At 34.0% G+C, this 14849-nt stretch overlaps 1 protein-coding gene across 2 annotated transcripts in view; it reads left to right on the forward strand.

Annotated features, from left to right (window-relative positions):
* Positions 1-14849, forward strand: part of crb (cell polarity complex component crumbs) — a 153002-nt gene that overhangs the window by 121297 nt on the left and 16856 nt on the right. For both annotated transcript variants that reach the window (XM_088227900.1, XM_088227911.1), the window contains 9 exons: positions 1075-1257; positions 2569-2791; positions 3890-4132; positions 5973-6185; positions 9285-9519; positions 9845-10010; positions 10282-10423; positions 11834-11926; positions 13853-13987. In XM_088227900.1, the coding sequence (XP_088084026.1) occupies positions 1075-1257; positions 2569-2791; positions 3890-4132; positions 5973-6185; positions 9285-9519; positions 9845-10010; positions 10282-10423; positions 11834-11926; positions 13853-13987 (1633 nt within the window). The remainder of the gene's footprint in view (positions 1-1074; positions 1258-2568; positions 2792-3889; positions 4133-5972; positions 6186-9284; positions 9520-9844; positions 10011-10281; positions 10424-11833; positions 11927-13852; positions 13988-14849) is intronic.

Here is a 14849-nt window from a genome sequence, read left to right on the forward strand (position 1 = left end):
ACGGGTAACCCCAGTGAGGTCACCATTATAGTTTGTAAGAGAAAAAATATGAATAAATAAAAATAAACAAATAGTAATGAAAATCAGACTCCTATTTGAAAAGAAGACGATGTTACAAATTCTATTTTTGTTTATGGCAGGGAAAAACCATAAAATAAAAACAATATTATGATCTAAATTTATCGCAACTGAGAGGGAAAACATTTTTAAGAAGGGACTATGGAAGTCTAGGCAATTACAGGGCTTATGACCTGCAATTTTTTATCTTGATTTTATTTTTTATTTTTTATAGATATAAATGTAAACTTTTGTTTTATTTATAATTTTATCTTGTTTTGGTTGCATTTATGAGCACCCACTATTTTTTTTTTCTAAAGTTTCAAATATATTAATCATCATCATCATCATAATTCCCTTTCCGCACCTAATGGTGCATAGGGCACTGGATTGGTACACCAATCGCAGCATATCTCAATCAATTTTGTTTCATGAAGGTAAGGTGATCAGTCTTATGATTCAGTTACCAGTCCAGGGACATTAAAATATTCTAGTGTAATAACACCCCTTAAAATAAATATTTCAAATTATCCATGTCGAGAATCGAACCCGAGACCTCTTGCATGGTAAGCAAACTCACTGACCATTACACCACGAGGCCGACAATATGCATTCAAGTATATGATTATTCTTTAATTTAATTATTCTTGAATTTAATTGTATTGTTTTTCTTTCGTTTTCTACTTTATAAAATATATTTTAAACCATTTTATCTGGTTTTGATGAGTTTTTTCTTTCTTCTCAATACTTAAAAAAAAATCTTAATCAACGGTTCAATGAACCTTTTAGAAAAAAATGATTTATAGAAATAATCACAGTAGTGCACAATAATCATGTAATACATAGTATGAAATAATAGAGTAATTAAAACTAGACGATTTAGTGAACATATAATACAAAAACCAAAAAAGTAAAAAAGAAACGTAACATCTCTAAATAAAAAATACCAATAACGTTTTGAATTATTTAATATTATGGTTGATAATAATGTGTAAATGTTAAATTATTTTGCTCCAGGTTTGAGTGTGTCTGCATCGCGGGCATCACCGGTGCGCACTGCGAGATAAACATAAACGAGTGCGAGTCGTCCCCGTGTGGGCCGTGGGGCGTGTGCGTGGACCGCGTGGGGCGCTACGACTGCGAGTGCGAGGACGGCTTTGAGGGGGACCACTGCCAGAGGGACATTGACGAGTGCGCCAGGTGAGGCCTGCCATGAGCAACAATATGGACTCTGTATTAAAGTTTATACCAATTAAGAGTTATCAAGAAGTTGAGTACGTTTTCAAAATAACGAAAATAATAATCTAAATTAATGTTATTAAATTTATAGGGTACTTTTGTGGAAATAGACTTTTTCAACTAAATTAATACAATTAAACGTAACTTTTGCTATCATTCAATTGCAATATGGACATAATTATATTGATTCTATATGTTCGGCATACTAAATAGTATAATCGATGTTCCGTCATTACTGGGACAAGTAAAATTCAATATTCCGACTCGTAGGTTGAGAAACAATGAAGTAATGTTCATCGATCAACATAGAACAAACTATGGCCTTAATTCTCCACTCCGTCTTTGTCGTATTGTTAACTCAAGACAAGATCTGGACTTTTTTGGTTTAAGTTTACAATGATTTAAACGAGCACTAAATAAATAGTCCAGATCTTGTCTCAATGTCCCTTATGTTTGTCAATGCTTCTTTTCTTTTTAATTTTTTTTTTTTACTATTCTTTTATTGTAATATTTAAACCCTATAAATTTTATACATGGATAATGTCCGTTAATAAATAAATAAATAAGCCAATAAGGACAAATAAATTAGGACTCATTCTTTCTGGCTGCGATACGATCCCACTTGCTATTTAATGATGCTCACACTTACACACACAATTACACACAAACACACCTCTACACTTACTCTCATACAAATACACATAAACATATCCTTTTGTTGTACCACAATTTAATATGTATGATTTTTATTTAGAAACTTCGCTGGTCTGTCTTTAAACCGTATCTTTTTTATGTTATTATATCATTGTCGACTGTTTGTTTCAATATAATAGAATATCTGACTGGCAATGAATGGCAATATCAGACATAAGACCTCCATATAATTTGCAAAAATTTTTTAAAAGTGTAACTTGTTTATTGACAAACAACATTGAATTTTTTTTGTTTAATTTAATTTTTTAATTACTTAACCATACGGATTTTTTTTTCAAAATGAGGAAGTTCTATGTTTTTTGGAAGTTTTTTTTATATTTCTTTATTTGTTAATAATAAACTATCAAACTAAGCAAAAAAATATTTTTATGTATCATATTATCAGCGCTATTATTTTTTTTAGTTTTGTGATTTTGAAATTACTCCGCCTGTGACGTCACAAGTTCTCTTCCGGAAAATCGGAAATCTATCACAACACACATCGGTCGATTCGGAAGAACTAGTGACGTTGTTCAAAGTATTTTTTTATATCCGATTTCCCCATCCTGATTTGATCAGATACAAGCCGTGCGTGCGAGGCAAGTGCCAGGATCGCCGCGCCAACTACTTCTGCGACTGCGAGCCCGGCTGGGGCGGCAAGAACTGCTCCGTGGCTCTGCTGGGCTGCCAGACCAACCGCTGTCTCAACGGGGGCACCTGCCGCCCCTGGCTGCTGGAGGAGACGCAGCACCGCTTCAACTGCACCTGCACGCCCGGCTACCACGGCGACACCTGCGAAATGGTAACGACAATTCCAGTATTTGTTGCTAACGCACTTGTCCGTAGCGTACTAGAATACTGTTCTATATATGTAAATATCTTATGTTTCACTGCTGCGCTTGAATGTATTTCTAACAAATTTAAAAGCCCATAGGGCATGTAAATTAATAAATAATAAAACCGCTTAACTTTTTCATATTAACACACTATAATTGAGAAATAATACCGCTTAAAGTAAACATGTAGATATGGGAATAGTGATAACTATTTTTATACGGTACTGTATGGGAGGGTGTTCACTTAAGCGAACTGCCACTATAAAAGATCTGGGAGTTATGTTTGATGCTAGACTGAAATTTCATACTCACATAGGCACTGTCTGTGACAATGCGCGCAAAATGTTGGGATTCGTTCTCCGAACAGCTAAGGTGTTCTTGAATACTCGTGTTCTAAGGCTTCTTTATAACTCATTGGTGCGAAGCAGACTTGAGTGTGGATCTCTGATCTGGGCGCCCCACGAATTGAAGCACTCTCTTATGCTGGAGATGGTTCAGAAGAAATTTCTGAGGTATCTTTACTTAAGGGAGTGCGGATATTATCGGTGGTTGTACCCGTCTGACTTCATACTGGGAATGCTTGGCTACAATAGTTTGGAGAAAAGAAGAAATGCATACTTGCTTGTGTATTTTTTCCGATTGATCCGTGGTATTACGATCAACATAGGTGTAACGGAGAGTATTTTTCTTTATGTTCTTAGGAACTCAGGAAAGGATGTCTAAGGTAGTCATTAGCGACTACCTTAGACATAGGCAGCTTAAGCTGTTTTATCTTCCTGCTTGCAGAACCAACCTGCCGATGGTAATGCCAGTAGGAAGAGCAATGTCTTTACTCAACCGTATCTCTTCGGATATTGACATCTTTCATATTAGTGAATAAAAGTTCAGAGAGGATAGCATTCTTTCTCTATAATTGCTGGGTATTTTTATTTGACCATTTTTGTATATTTAAATTTTAGTATTAATTTTTTCGTTTTATGTATGCATTGAAATCTTTTGTAATGTACATAAACGTTTATAAAATAAATAAATTGAAATTGAATCAAATACATTTTTGTTCTCAGATTACAACAATGTCCTTAGGCGGACACAGCTATGTGGTTGTGAATACTTCTCGCGAAGAGGGCTATGATATTCAGTTCCGGTTTAAGACAACTCTGGGCAATGGGCTATTGGCTATCGGAAAAGGGCTCACCTACTACATCCTGGAGCTGGTACACGGGAGACTCAACCTGCATTCCAGTCTGCTCAACAAGTGGGAGGGTGTCTTCATCGGCTCCGGCCTTAACAACAGCGACTGGCAGAAGGTAATGTGGCCAATAGATGTGCCGAGACCAAAAGGTCTATATTATCTACCGGTTTATGTTCCTAAGATATGTTTGTGGAGGTTGATGCTAGGATCGCCTAGAATGTCAGAATTTTGTCTAAATATGGGATTGTAAGTTGTAAATTCAATATGGGATTGCCCTGAACTATTATCTCTCATCAACTTCAGGGTGCCTGGAAGAATGACTAGACAGGTGCCACCGTTTTGTAGCAACAATTCGCGGACAGTGCATACTTGTAATGCCGTATTAAACAGACTTCATGAACTCCGCAATATTTTGTTAACTTTCCCCAGCTGTATGAAACAGTACTTATCATTTTCTTGTTATATTACTTTAAAATATTTTATTATTTAATTTGTTCTTTACATTTATTCTTGAACTGTTTAAACTTTCTACTGAATATGTTGTACAATTTTTAGGTTAAATTTTTTTATAAATCTTGTGTAAAAGGAAATTTATGTTTTTAAAAAAAAAATATAAAGCCAAATATGTTAGTATTATAAATTTTTGTAAAAGGCAGATTTGCCGTTTATGTCAAAAAAATAAAATGAGTTAGGTATCGGAATTTACGCCTAATAACCATTTTTATAACTTTAAGTGCATAAGTTTTCTGACATGGGTAATAAAGATTTTTTGTGTAAAAAAAACATTAGGTAGCTTGAGTGATGGGCAATTCCCATGGATTTTTTATTAATATAAAAAGTTGCAAGACAATCGGTACTTTTCTTATTAAAATCTATTTACAAATAAGGGAAATACACGGGTTTTCAGGGCCAGACCGCGAAACTTCAGAGGAACATTCCTCATGGTAAACATTAAAAAAATTCCTAATAAAATTTTTTTTTAAAATAATTAAGATCTCAAAATGGAGTAAATCTTTAATTTCTCGGACAAGCATCCCTTCCGCAAACCCCTGCCCTTCCTCGACAAAAAAAAAAAAAAGCGATATAAACGTATTTGACCAACGAAGCGATACGCATCGGACGCGGACAAGGGAAGCGGCTGGGTAGGAGAGGGGTAGGGGTTTGTGGAGGGACTGCTTGTCCGAAAAATTAAGGATTTACTACATTTTGAGATTACTTTTTTTTAACTATATTTTGTTTAAATGGGGTGAAATGATTATAGACAACGGTATTATCGACAACAGTATCAACAGGAAACGCCTGAATTTATTTTTTTAAATTTCTTTACTTCTTTATGGACCAGGTGGATTTATCAACAATATTTTGAGTGTGTCCAAATTTTTGTAGACAAGGACTGGAATTATTTAGGCGTTGCCTAGTATGTAGGTGAAATAATTCAATAAGATGAATCTCACCCGCATAAAAAAAGGTTTCAGTTCTTTAACTTCGCAAACATCAACAAATGAAAGAATTGAAGGAATACAGATGTTCAAATATGGGCAGAATGATGAATGCTACACAGTTTGTAAAGTGGCCACTTAAACCAGCCAACGACCGGTCATAAGCCATGTAGATGCCTAGACTTCTATATTACCTTCTCTAAAATATTCTTCATCTCTGTTGTTATATTAACAGATCCCCAGGGAATTGAATCCAGTCCTTATCTACAAAAATTTGGACAAACTCAAAATATTGTTGATTAAAATAATCGTATTCCTCGTGGACTCATGTGACTAAATATATTGCCGACTTACGAAATTGCCATTTGTGAGATCGAACACGCCAACCGCTACTCTACTTTCATCCGAGAGTTGCCATCGAGTCTAAAACACTCTTCTAGGTTTCTGATTCTCTTTAATTTTGTTTAGGAAGATGTCCGCGCACCCATTTGCTAATTGCCGAGTCTGTTTCCTCAGGTGTTTGTGGCCATCAACTCGTCGCACCTGGTGCTGGCGGCCAACGAGGAGCAGACCATCTATCCGATCAGCCTGAACGAGGGCAGCAACAGCACGCACACGTCTTTCCCCACCACCTACCTGGGTGGCGCCGTGGCCTCGCTCAGCGGCCTCACGCACGGCCCGCCCGCCTTCGTGGGCTGCGTACAAGACGTCATCATCAACGGGGAGTGGGTAAGTCACTTTTTTGATTAAAATTACTTATAATTTTGTACAGTCCTTTCCCTTCAAAGAGAATGAGTGTTTCCTATAAATATAACTTATGTATGTTTGTATATTATTTGTTAAAAGGCTATTGAACTAAGCAAAAAAAAAAAAAATTATGTATCCACATTATCATTGCTGTGATTTTTTTTTTTTTTTTATGTATTTGGACCCCTGTATTTGGCAGCCATACATGTACAAGGCTAAGGTACTCGGAAAAAAACATTTTTGTTTGTCTTGGAAATAGGATGTTTGATCACTGATTTTGGTTTGTTACCTTTATGAGTCCAATCACCATTGTCGCAAAGTCCAAGAACAATGGCGCGTGATAACTACTTTTAACGACAGTGTGGATATCTGTTAAAGAAATTCCATCTTTCCTGCATTCTGCTTCAAGATTATGGCGTTGTAAACTGAAAAATGGGCACTGAAATAACAGATGTTAGATACTCTGTGAAGAAATATCATCGCATGGACTAAAGTCATCATTCCTTAATTTAAACCTATATAGGTAACTTCTCATTGCTCCGTGTCCGGTAAAAATTTGGGTCATTTCCAAAATAATTTGGTGATGATGACCATGATTTTAAAGTTTAATCGTTTTTAAAATCCCCACAGAAATAACACGGTGAGTGGAACTGGAAGAATTGAAGGAATATGATTAATTCAAACATAGGAAATATGGTGAATGTTACAGTGTGTAATGTGGCCACTCAAACCAGCCAATGACAGGTCATATGCCCTGTAAATGCTTGGACTTCCATATTTCCTTCTCTAAAATTTTCTCCATCTCTGTTGTAAAATGTGAATATTAGTATTGTTACATAAAAACGAGTAATTTGTTGATTATAATAATTTATTTATTGTGTACGCAGACAATTAGTAGAATGTCATATTAGAATTTGGTAAGGTATCCAAAATAAAATATTTCTTTGCTAACTCTGTCATCATCAAAACTGAGTTTGATAATTTTTAATAATGACAAAAGTGTCACATTTATTAAAAAAAAAAAAAAATCAAATAGAAATAGAATTAAATCCAATAAATCTGTTTTATTTTGTTAATTAATTTCCTTAAAAAATGGGTGGTTTTATTTATTTAATACCTCACCAAATTATTATAATAATTAATTTCCTTAAAAAATTGGTGTTTTTATTTATTTATTTAATTCTATTTGGGAAAGCAACAGTTTTACAAACATATTTATAGTAAACAACAGATACACTGTATAAACTCAGAACCAATTACAGATTTCCACAAATTGTACAAAATTAGCAAAGAAAATATAATACATACATATAAAAATGTTACTTTTATATTTATTTATATTTATAATGAAAGAAGATATATATTTTTAAAAATTAACTGTAAATGGAGCGGAATTAGGATAAAGATTATAATTCATTTTCATATATTTAAATAGTAATTATTTTTCTAGAAAAGATCAGGTAAAATACTAGATTTATTGTGAATGCAGATATTTGGTAGAATTCCATATTATATTTGGTAATGTATCCAAAATAAAACAAGTTTATTGGATTATAATTCTACTTTTTTTTTTTACAAATATACAAATGGTATATTGTGACCTGTCTCGTCTTGTTAGGACATTTTCAAACTAACTTAAATATTTACAAAGTTTCCTTATATACTAAAAATAATTGCTGTTTCATGATTGTTGATTTCTATACAAGCCAAAATAAGTAGAGTAATTAAAAATCAATTAGGGTATACTGAGTATATTTTAGAGGTATATTTTGGTTATATTGGGGAAAACCTTTCATTATTTAAAAATATTTGTAAGGGTATGACTTTAAAATTAATATAATAATTATGTTAATATTGATTTTATAAATACAGGTTCATTTTGAAAAATGTTGTTGAAACTACATTGGTGTTTCATTATATAACTAAGATTTATGTTCAATGTAAAGGTAAATATATAAATAAGGTCAATATTTAAGTTAGTTTGTTTGAAAATGTCCTAACAAGACGAAACGTGTCACAATATACCCTTTGTATATTAAAAAAATAAAGTAGAATTATAATCCGATAAACTCAGGGGTGGGCTGCAGGGGGCTCGGAGGGACTCGCGCGAGTCCCTTGTTAAATTTGACTTGGGCCAAGCGAGCCCTTTGTTAAATTTATTTATTTATTTATTTGACGGACTTATGCAGTCCATTCTAACGATGGTACATACAATTTCTTATAATAAATACAGGCACTAATAAAATACAATACAATTAAATAAAATTAAAGCTAGGACAAAAAAAAAATACTACCTCAAGACAAGATCCGGTCTATCTTAGTGAATTTTTAATCAAAATTCATATTCTCTCATCAAATCAGTACATAAATGCAATTTCAGTGGATGGTTTAAATGTATGTAAGTACATTTACAACTAATATTAAATATTTGATTTGTTGAATCAAAGAATTTTCTACCATAAAAAACAAGTCTTATCTATATTTTGTCGTTGATGTGCATATTAAGTATTTTGAATTATTATGTATTAGTGTTTTAGATAGTTAGAACAAAATGATACACCCTCCCCCCCTTCCCCCTCCATCCATCCCAACCACTCCCCTTGCAAACCACTTGTTGAAAAATTGGCAGCCTACCACTGAATAAATTTTATTTTGGATACATTACCAAATTTAAAAGACTAGAGTTCAAAACATGTTTAATTCAAGGTAAGTTGATATTAGAACAATTCAAAAAAGGTGAGATGAAGAGACCCTTCACCCTAATTAATGAAAATCATGAGTAAGCCACATAATACCCTGTCACTGCCCAAACACTAGGTTCGAGATTGGCCCCTCTGCCTGGAACCAATTGCCTGCACACTTGCAAATCATCGACAGGCCCAGTCAGTTAAGATCTCAATTGAAATCTTACTTCTTTCGTTTATCGTACCCGCAATATTAAAATTGAAAGTTAAATATGTAGTGTTAACATAGTTCAAATATTAAAGTGCTCTTGAGGTGATTTTTATTGACCCTATATGAACCAGCCGTGTATATTATATTGTATTAACACTAAAATGTGTTTTGAATCTATATTTTCAGGTGCTGCCTGGCAACACTACAGACCCAGACGGCTCTCCCTCCAGCTCCCTGGTCCCCGTGTCCGTGTCCTCGGGCAGCGCGTCCTGGCTGCTGCACGGCGTACAAGCCGCCTGTCCGCGCGTGCAGCAGTGCGGCCCCGTGAACCCCTGCCACTCGGGGGGCCGCTGCACCGACCTGTGGACCTCGTTCCACTGCACCTGCCAGCGCCCCTACCTCGGCCACACCTGCCAGTACAGTGAGTAGATGCTATGTATCCCTGACGTTGTGACGAATTAGCATTTGGGATATTTTGGAATCACTCGGCGCTCATTATTAATGAGCACTCTTTAATTTCGTAATGCCGCAAAATCGCCCCTGAGTCTGCTATCACCACTTGACACAAACATTCTTGTTTTTATTGTAGTATCTCAGCTATGCCCTAAATCAGCATTTTAAAATTTATTTGTACCTCAGCTTTTTCCATAACAGTTTTTTAAGTTGTTACTAAACTTTCATTCATACTTTTTTTTTATTTTGTATCTGTCATCTCTTTAATTATCTTTATTTGTTTGTTTCGTTAGATGTCACCGCAGCTACGTTCGGTTTTGAGAACACGACAGATTCCCTGGTGACTGTTGCGGTACACGACACAGCGCGGAGAGCCGTTCGCTCCATTGTCGACATCTCCATGTTCATCAGAACGAGGAAGCCCTCAGGACAGATCTTCTACCTCGGATCCAAGCCTCGGTGAGTAAAACAAATTTAAATAGAACATTGTCACAAATCTTGACATTACAACTATCAATCAAGGCCAAATATGTCTCGTTTTTGCAGGGACATATTTTTTAATAATTTCTTTTTTAAAGTATGCATAAAAACATATCTCCAATTAATTTTTCTTAATCCATTTCATATATTTTGATCAGTATTTATAGTTTGTGATATTTTCCTATTTAAAGCTATCCGTTATTCAATTATATTATCTATCTAGTTGTCTAGTAATATAATTTTTCTTAAGGGTTGGGTCTTCCGAAGAGACATTTGTGGCAGCGTCTCTCGGGAAAGGTGAACTTCTGGTGCGACTGCAGTTTAACCAAACCTCCGAGGCGTACACGGTCGGTGGTAACCGACTGGACAATGGATTCAACCACCTTATACAGGTTAGCTAATATTCACACTCTCGATTCATAGACAAATAAAAAAAATATGGAATCTTAAAGAAATTGCACATTTTCATCAAATTCCCATTCTATTTGTTTTGCCTATGCAATGTAAAATATAAAAGCATAGTTGACAATACGGATTTGGGTCTCTGCAATAATGAGGAACTTTAGCCCCACGGGAAATTAGATATAATAAATGTTTTCTTGCGCGCGGTAAAAATTAGAACATCAAATTGTAACTCTAAGTTTCCTGAAAATGTAAAAAAAATACATAAATATATTTTAATAAAAACGAACTACTTTGACTTGACTAGTTCATATGAATCAACCGATGATAAGAGAGTTATGGAATATTTCCGGTTTGCTTACCATCAATGGACCAATGGGTAGAACTGATCATGAATAAGCGGAAGAGAACCTCTGACATCACACGCGGAGTTATTTCAGAAGTACAAAACTTCAAAAAATCAAAGTGCTGATACGATATATGTATATAAAGTAAAAAAAAAAAATTGGCTTAGCTTAATAGTCTATTAACCCATTGCAACACAAAGCCGGCGAATCGCCAGCCAAGGTCAATTTGTCACTGACTCACAAAGCTGGCGATTTGCCGGTTTGTCTTTGAAGTGATTTTTTTTACATTAAAACTGAATGACAATAACTTTATTCATAAAAATTACATAAGTAAATATATTTCGGTTACTGATTTCATAATATAATAATCACAATTTATTACAAAATATTAATATAGTCTTAATGTTATTGTAAAAAAAAAAGGGTCAAAATTAAATAGTGTGTTGTATGAACAAATTATGTCAGCTTTATTAGTGGTGCAATGGATTAACAAATATTTTTTTTTTAAATCCACTGAACTTTCTCATTCCTCCATGGTTATTCGAGGATGTGACTCGACTAGGGATTTTAATATGTCATCAAATGTTGAAGGCTGTCCAGATTTAGGTGCATATTTTAGATTCTACTGCCTGATTTGAACGAGTGCATAATGGCACTTTAACATGATATTTATTTATAGTCATAACATATTTTCATTGAATGTATATTACATTATATCGAGTACATTGTTTTATATTGATCTGTGGTCAAACATTGCGAATGTCAAAATCTTTAAAGACGTTTCTCTCAGTTTGATTGTAGCCCACTAGACGGGACGTGCGATATGTCCTTCGTCAATTTCTAAATTGGACATTTCACCTTTATAATCCCCACTGGATTTTGTTTTCCTGCTACCTGTACAGTAGCCATCAAGTCAAAACACTCGTTCAGGATTCTGGTTCTATTTTACACATATCACTGTATTTTTTATTATTTAAAAACAACTACTGTATTTTGCAACGAGTGTCCACCTTAGAAGGGTCACACGAATGAGTTATTTATTTATTTTTCCAGGTTGTTCGCAACTCCACCCTGGTTCAGGTTAAGATCAACGGCAGTGAGTATTTCAGGAAACCTATTTCAGCTACGGGACAACTGGATGCTCAGGTAAGATTATTTTTAGCATATTTTTATTAAAAAACATTTTAATTAAATTTCTTAGGTGAAATCATATGGATGCAATTTTTTTGTATTAACTCGTTCAACGCTGACACGGCACGAGGCGCGTAGACAGTTACTTGCCTGGCGCGTTGTGGACCTTGGCTACTTGGATTTATCTGAAATTGATGCGCTTTGTGGTTTGGAGTCATTTCTAGGCTCAACATATGGCTATATAAAATAAAAGGGTAGCTTACGGTTGTCTGATTTTATTTTATTTGGGAAACCAACAGTTCTACATACATGTTTATTAATAATAAATACATTTTTAAATACAAACATTATAGTGTATAAACTCAGAACCAATAACAGATTTCCACAAAGTGTACAAAGTTAGTAAGAAAACATAATGCATATTATATAAATACATATAAAAATGTTATTTTTCAATAATCAAAGAAATTTTTTTTTTTAAAGAACAGTAAGTTATTGTAAATTGGGCGGGATTAGGACAAGGATGCTTGAAGAGAGGATAAGGAGGGGAAGGGAGATGTACATATTTATTATTATAATGTCTACTAAGTTACATAATGCATTTTTAGTGTCAATTTTTAATCTGACAGAGTGATGTTTGTGTGGTCTATCTCTTTAAATTTTGTATTGTACACTGAAAAATTCCTAGGAAAAAAAGCTGATTCTAGATAATTTATTTTACAAATTTATTAACTTTAAATAAGTCAAAATTATTAAATTAAAATAAACGAGTTAAAAGTGTTAGCGCCCATGCCATGCACACCCCAAAATAGTTTTTCGCGCTGATAATGTAATATAAAACAAAATAAACAGGTTACACAATATTTCTTGTCTCGAGTTAAAATTATATTTACCGTGGTAAATCTATTGTATTGTTTGCATATTATTTTTATTGATTTATTTAATTTATTTATTTATATTAGCAGGCTTATTGCCAAATGGCGATTTCTTCCAAACAACCGATAAAATAAAAGATGTTATGTTAATGTTTCAGGGGGGGAAAAAATTAATAAAAGATATACAAAAATAGAACTAGCAATATGCGTAAATAAATAAATTAATATCGATACTAGTCTTTAATGGGAAATGGAAATAAAGAGAGGAAAAGAGGAGAGATTAAGGCAAAGATAGGAGATGTTTCTTCAGGCGTGATTTAAACAGAGATCCTGTTGTTGAAACATCTTTGATGATTCCACAGTCGAGCCGCATGGACACTATATGAGTTAGAGAAGGAGAAATTGCAGATGAGAAATTAATTAAGACAGTGCCTTGAGAATAAGAAAAAATGATCACATATTCTCTAGGTGGTACAGAATGTTTTACATAATTAATTTAACACATTTTCCGTGTAAAACAACAGATTTTGTCTTCTAGGTTCTAGGTTGATAAGACAAAATCTAGATTCTAGATGGCACACGGAATGTAAGTCTCTAAGTATTTCAGGACTGATTGGTTTACTTATATTTAGATATTGTAACACAAAAAAAATCTTACTTCAAATGAAAAACAATTTTAATACTTTGACTTAAGAATGTCTTTATTTTTAAAAGGGAAATTTATAACGTGAGTTCGCACACAAGTTTTTATCTTTATCTTTCATTTTCGTCTTTATCAGGCTCAATAGTCCAGCACCTTAGGCGTATTGGAAGAAGGCATCAGAAGTAAAATCTTCAGGCAATAATCCAGCTCACTGGGCGTAAAGCGTTCGATATTTACTCACGAAGAAGCACTGGCACTCTTGCTTGTAGAATCACGGACTGTCCTTATATAGGCTGTCCAGGCTTCCTTTGCATAGATGGTGATATTTGTGAAAGAGACGGGACGAATACGTGTCAGAGGAGCAAAGTATTCCATCGCATCGGTGCGTTACAATATTAAAATGATGTATTTTGTTTCACAAAGGTGCTGTATCTTGGGGGTCAGCCATTACCGAACCTAACTCGACCGATCCGACAGGCGGAACTTACTGCTCCGGTACCTACGCCCGTCCCACTTACAGAAACTGACAACTTCAAGGGAATCATACAAGATGTCCAGGCGAGTATTCCATACATACCGCTTCTATGTACCAGTTATATTAATCCGGGAATACGACTTTAGCTTCTCCAAAGACAATTATTTAAATGATACCTAATTTAGAGTATAAAGTTTGTATTTGAAGCACTAACTTTGTGGTTATTCATTATAATAAAATAAATAAAACAACTTTGTTTTACCTAATTTATTTCAGAAAACTTAATCGGAGCCACTTCTGACGCGTTACAATTTTTATTCATAAAATAGAAATATTCTCTACAGAGGCGAAGAGATTATCATTAATTAATAGAAGAGATTGTCATTGATAGGCGGCCTCCGTAGTGTAGTGGTCAAGACGCTTGACTCACTCACGGAAGGTTCCGGGTTCGATTCCCGGTGAGAACACAAAAAAATAAAATGTGATTTTTCTCAAGCCTGGGTGTTCTGTGATGTAATTCACCACTGTAATTGGGCCTCTTGGTCTGTTGTGATGCAAAAAATGAAATAAAAAAAATAAATAAAAATAGATAGATAATATCTTAACTGAGATGAAATAATAATTGCTAGAAAATGTGGATTATCTAGGCATTTTTTTAAAGGACTCATTGTAAAAATATTTTTGATTTTTAATTACGTACTTCTTACAAACTAACAGCTTATAAAATATGTACGTGTAATTTGAAGAGTAATGTTTTTATATACAATAAAATTTTACTTGTTTTTATTGCCTAATTCTTTACCAAAAAGAATAGTTAAATTCCATATCAGCGAGGCAGCACATTTTCCAAAATCATAAGTATCTATGTATTTCAAAAATACAGTTTTGTTAACTTGGAATATGTCAGTATCAGAAGTAATTCTGTTCAGCGTGCCTACTTCCCTA

The sequence above is a fragment of the Micrasema longulum genome, unplaced genomic scaffold, assembly GCF_059751315.1.
Source record: "Micrasema longulum isolate JH-2025_06_02 unplaced genomic scaffold, ASM5975131v1 h1tg000044l, whole genome shotgun sequence".
Taxonomy (NCBI): Eukaryota; Metazoa; Arthropoda; class Insecta; order Trichoptera; family Brachycentridae; genus Micrasema; species Micrasema longulum.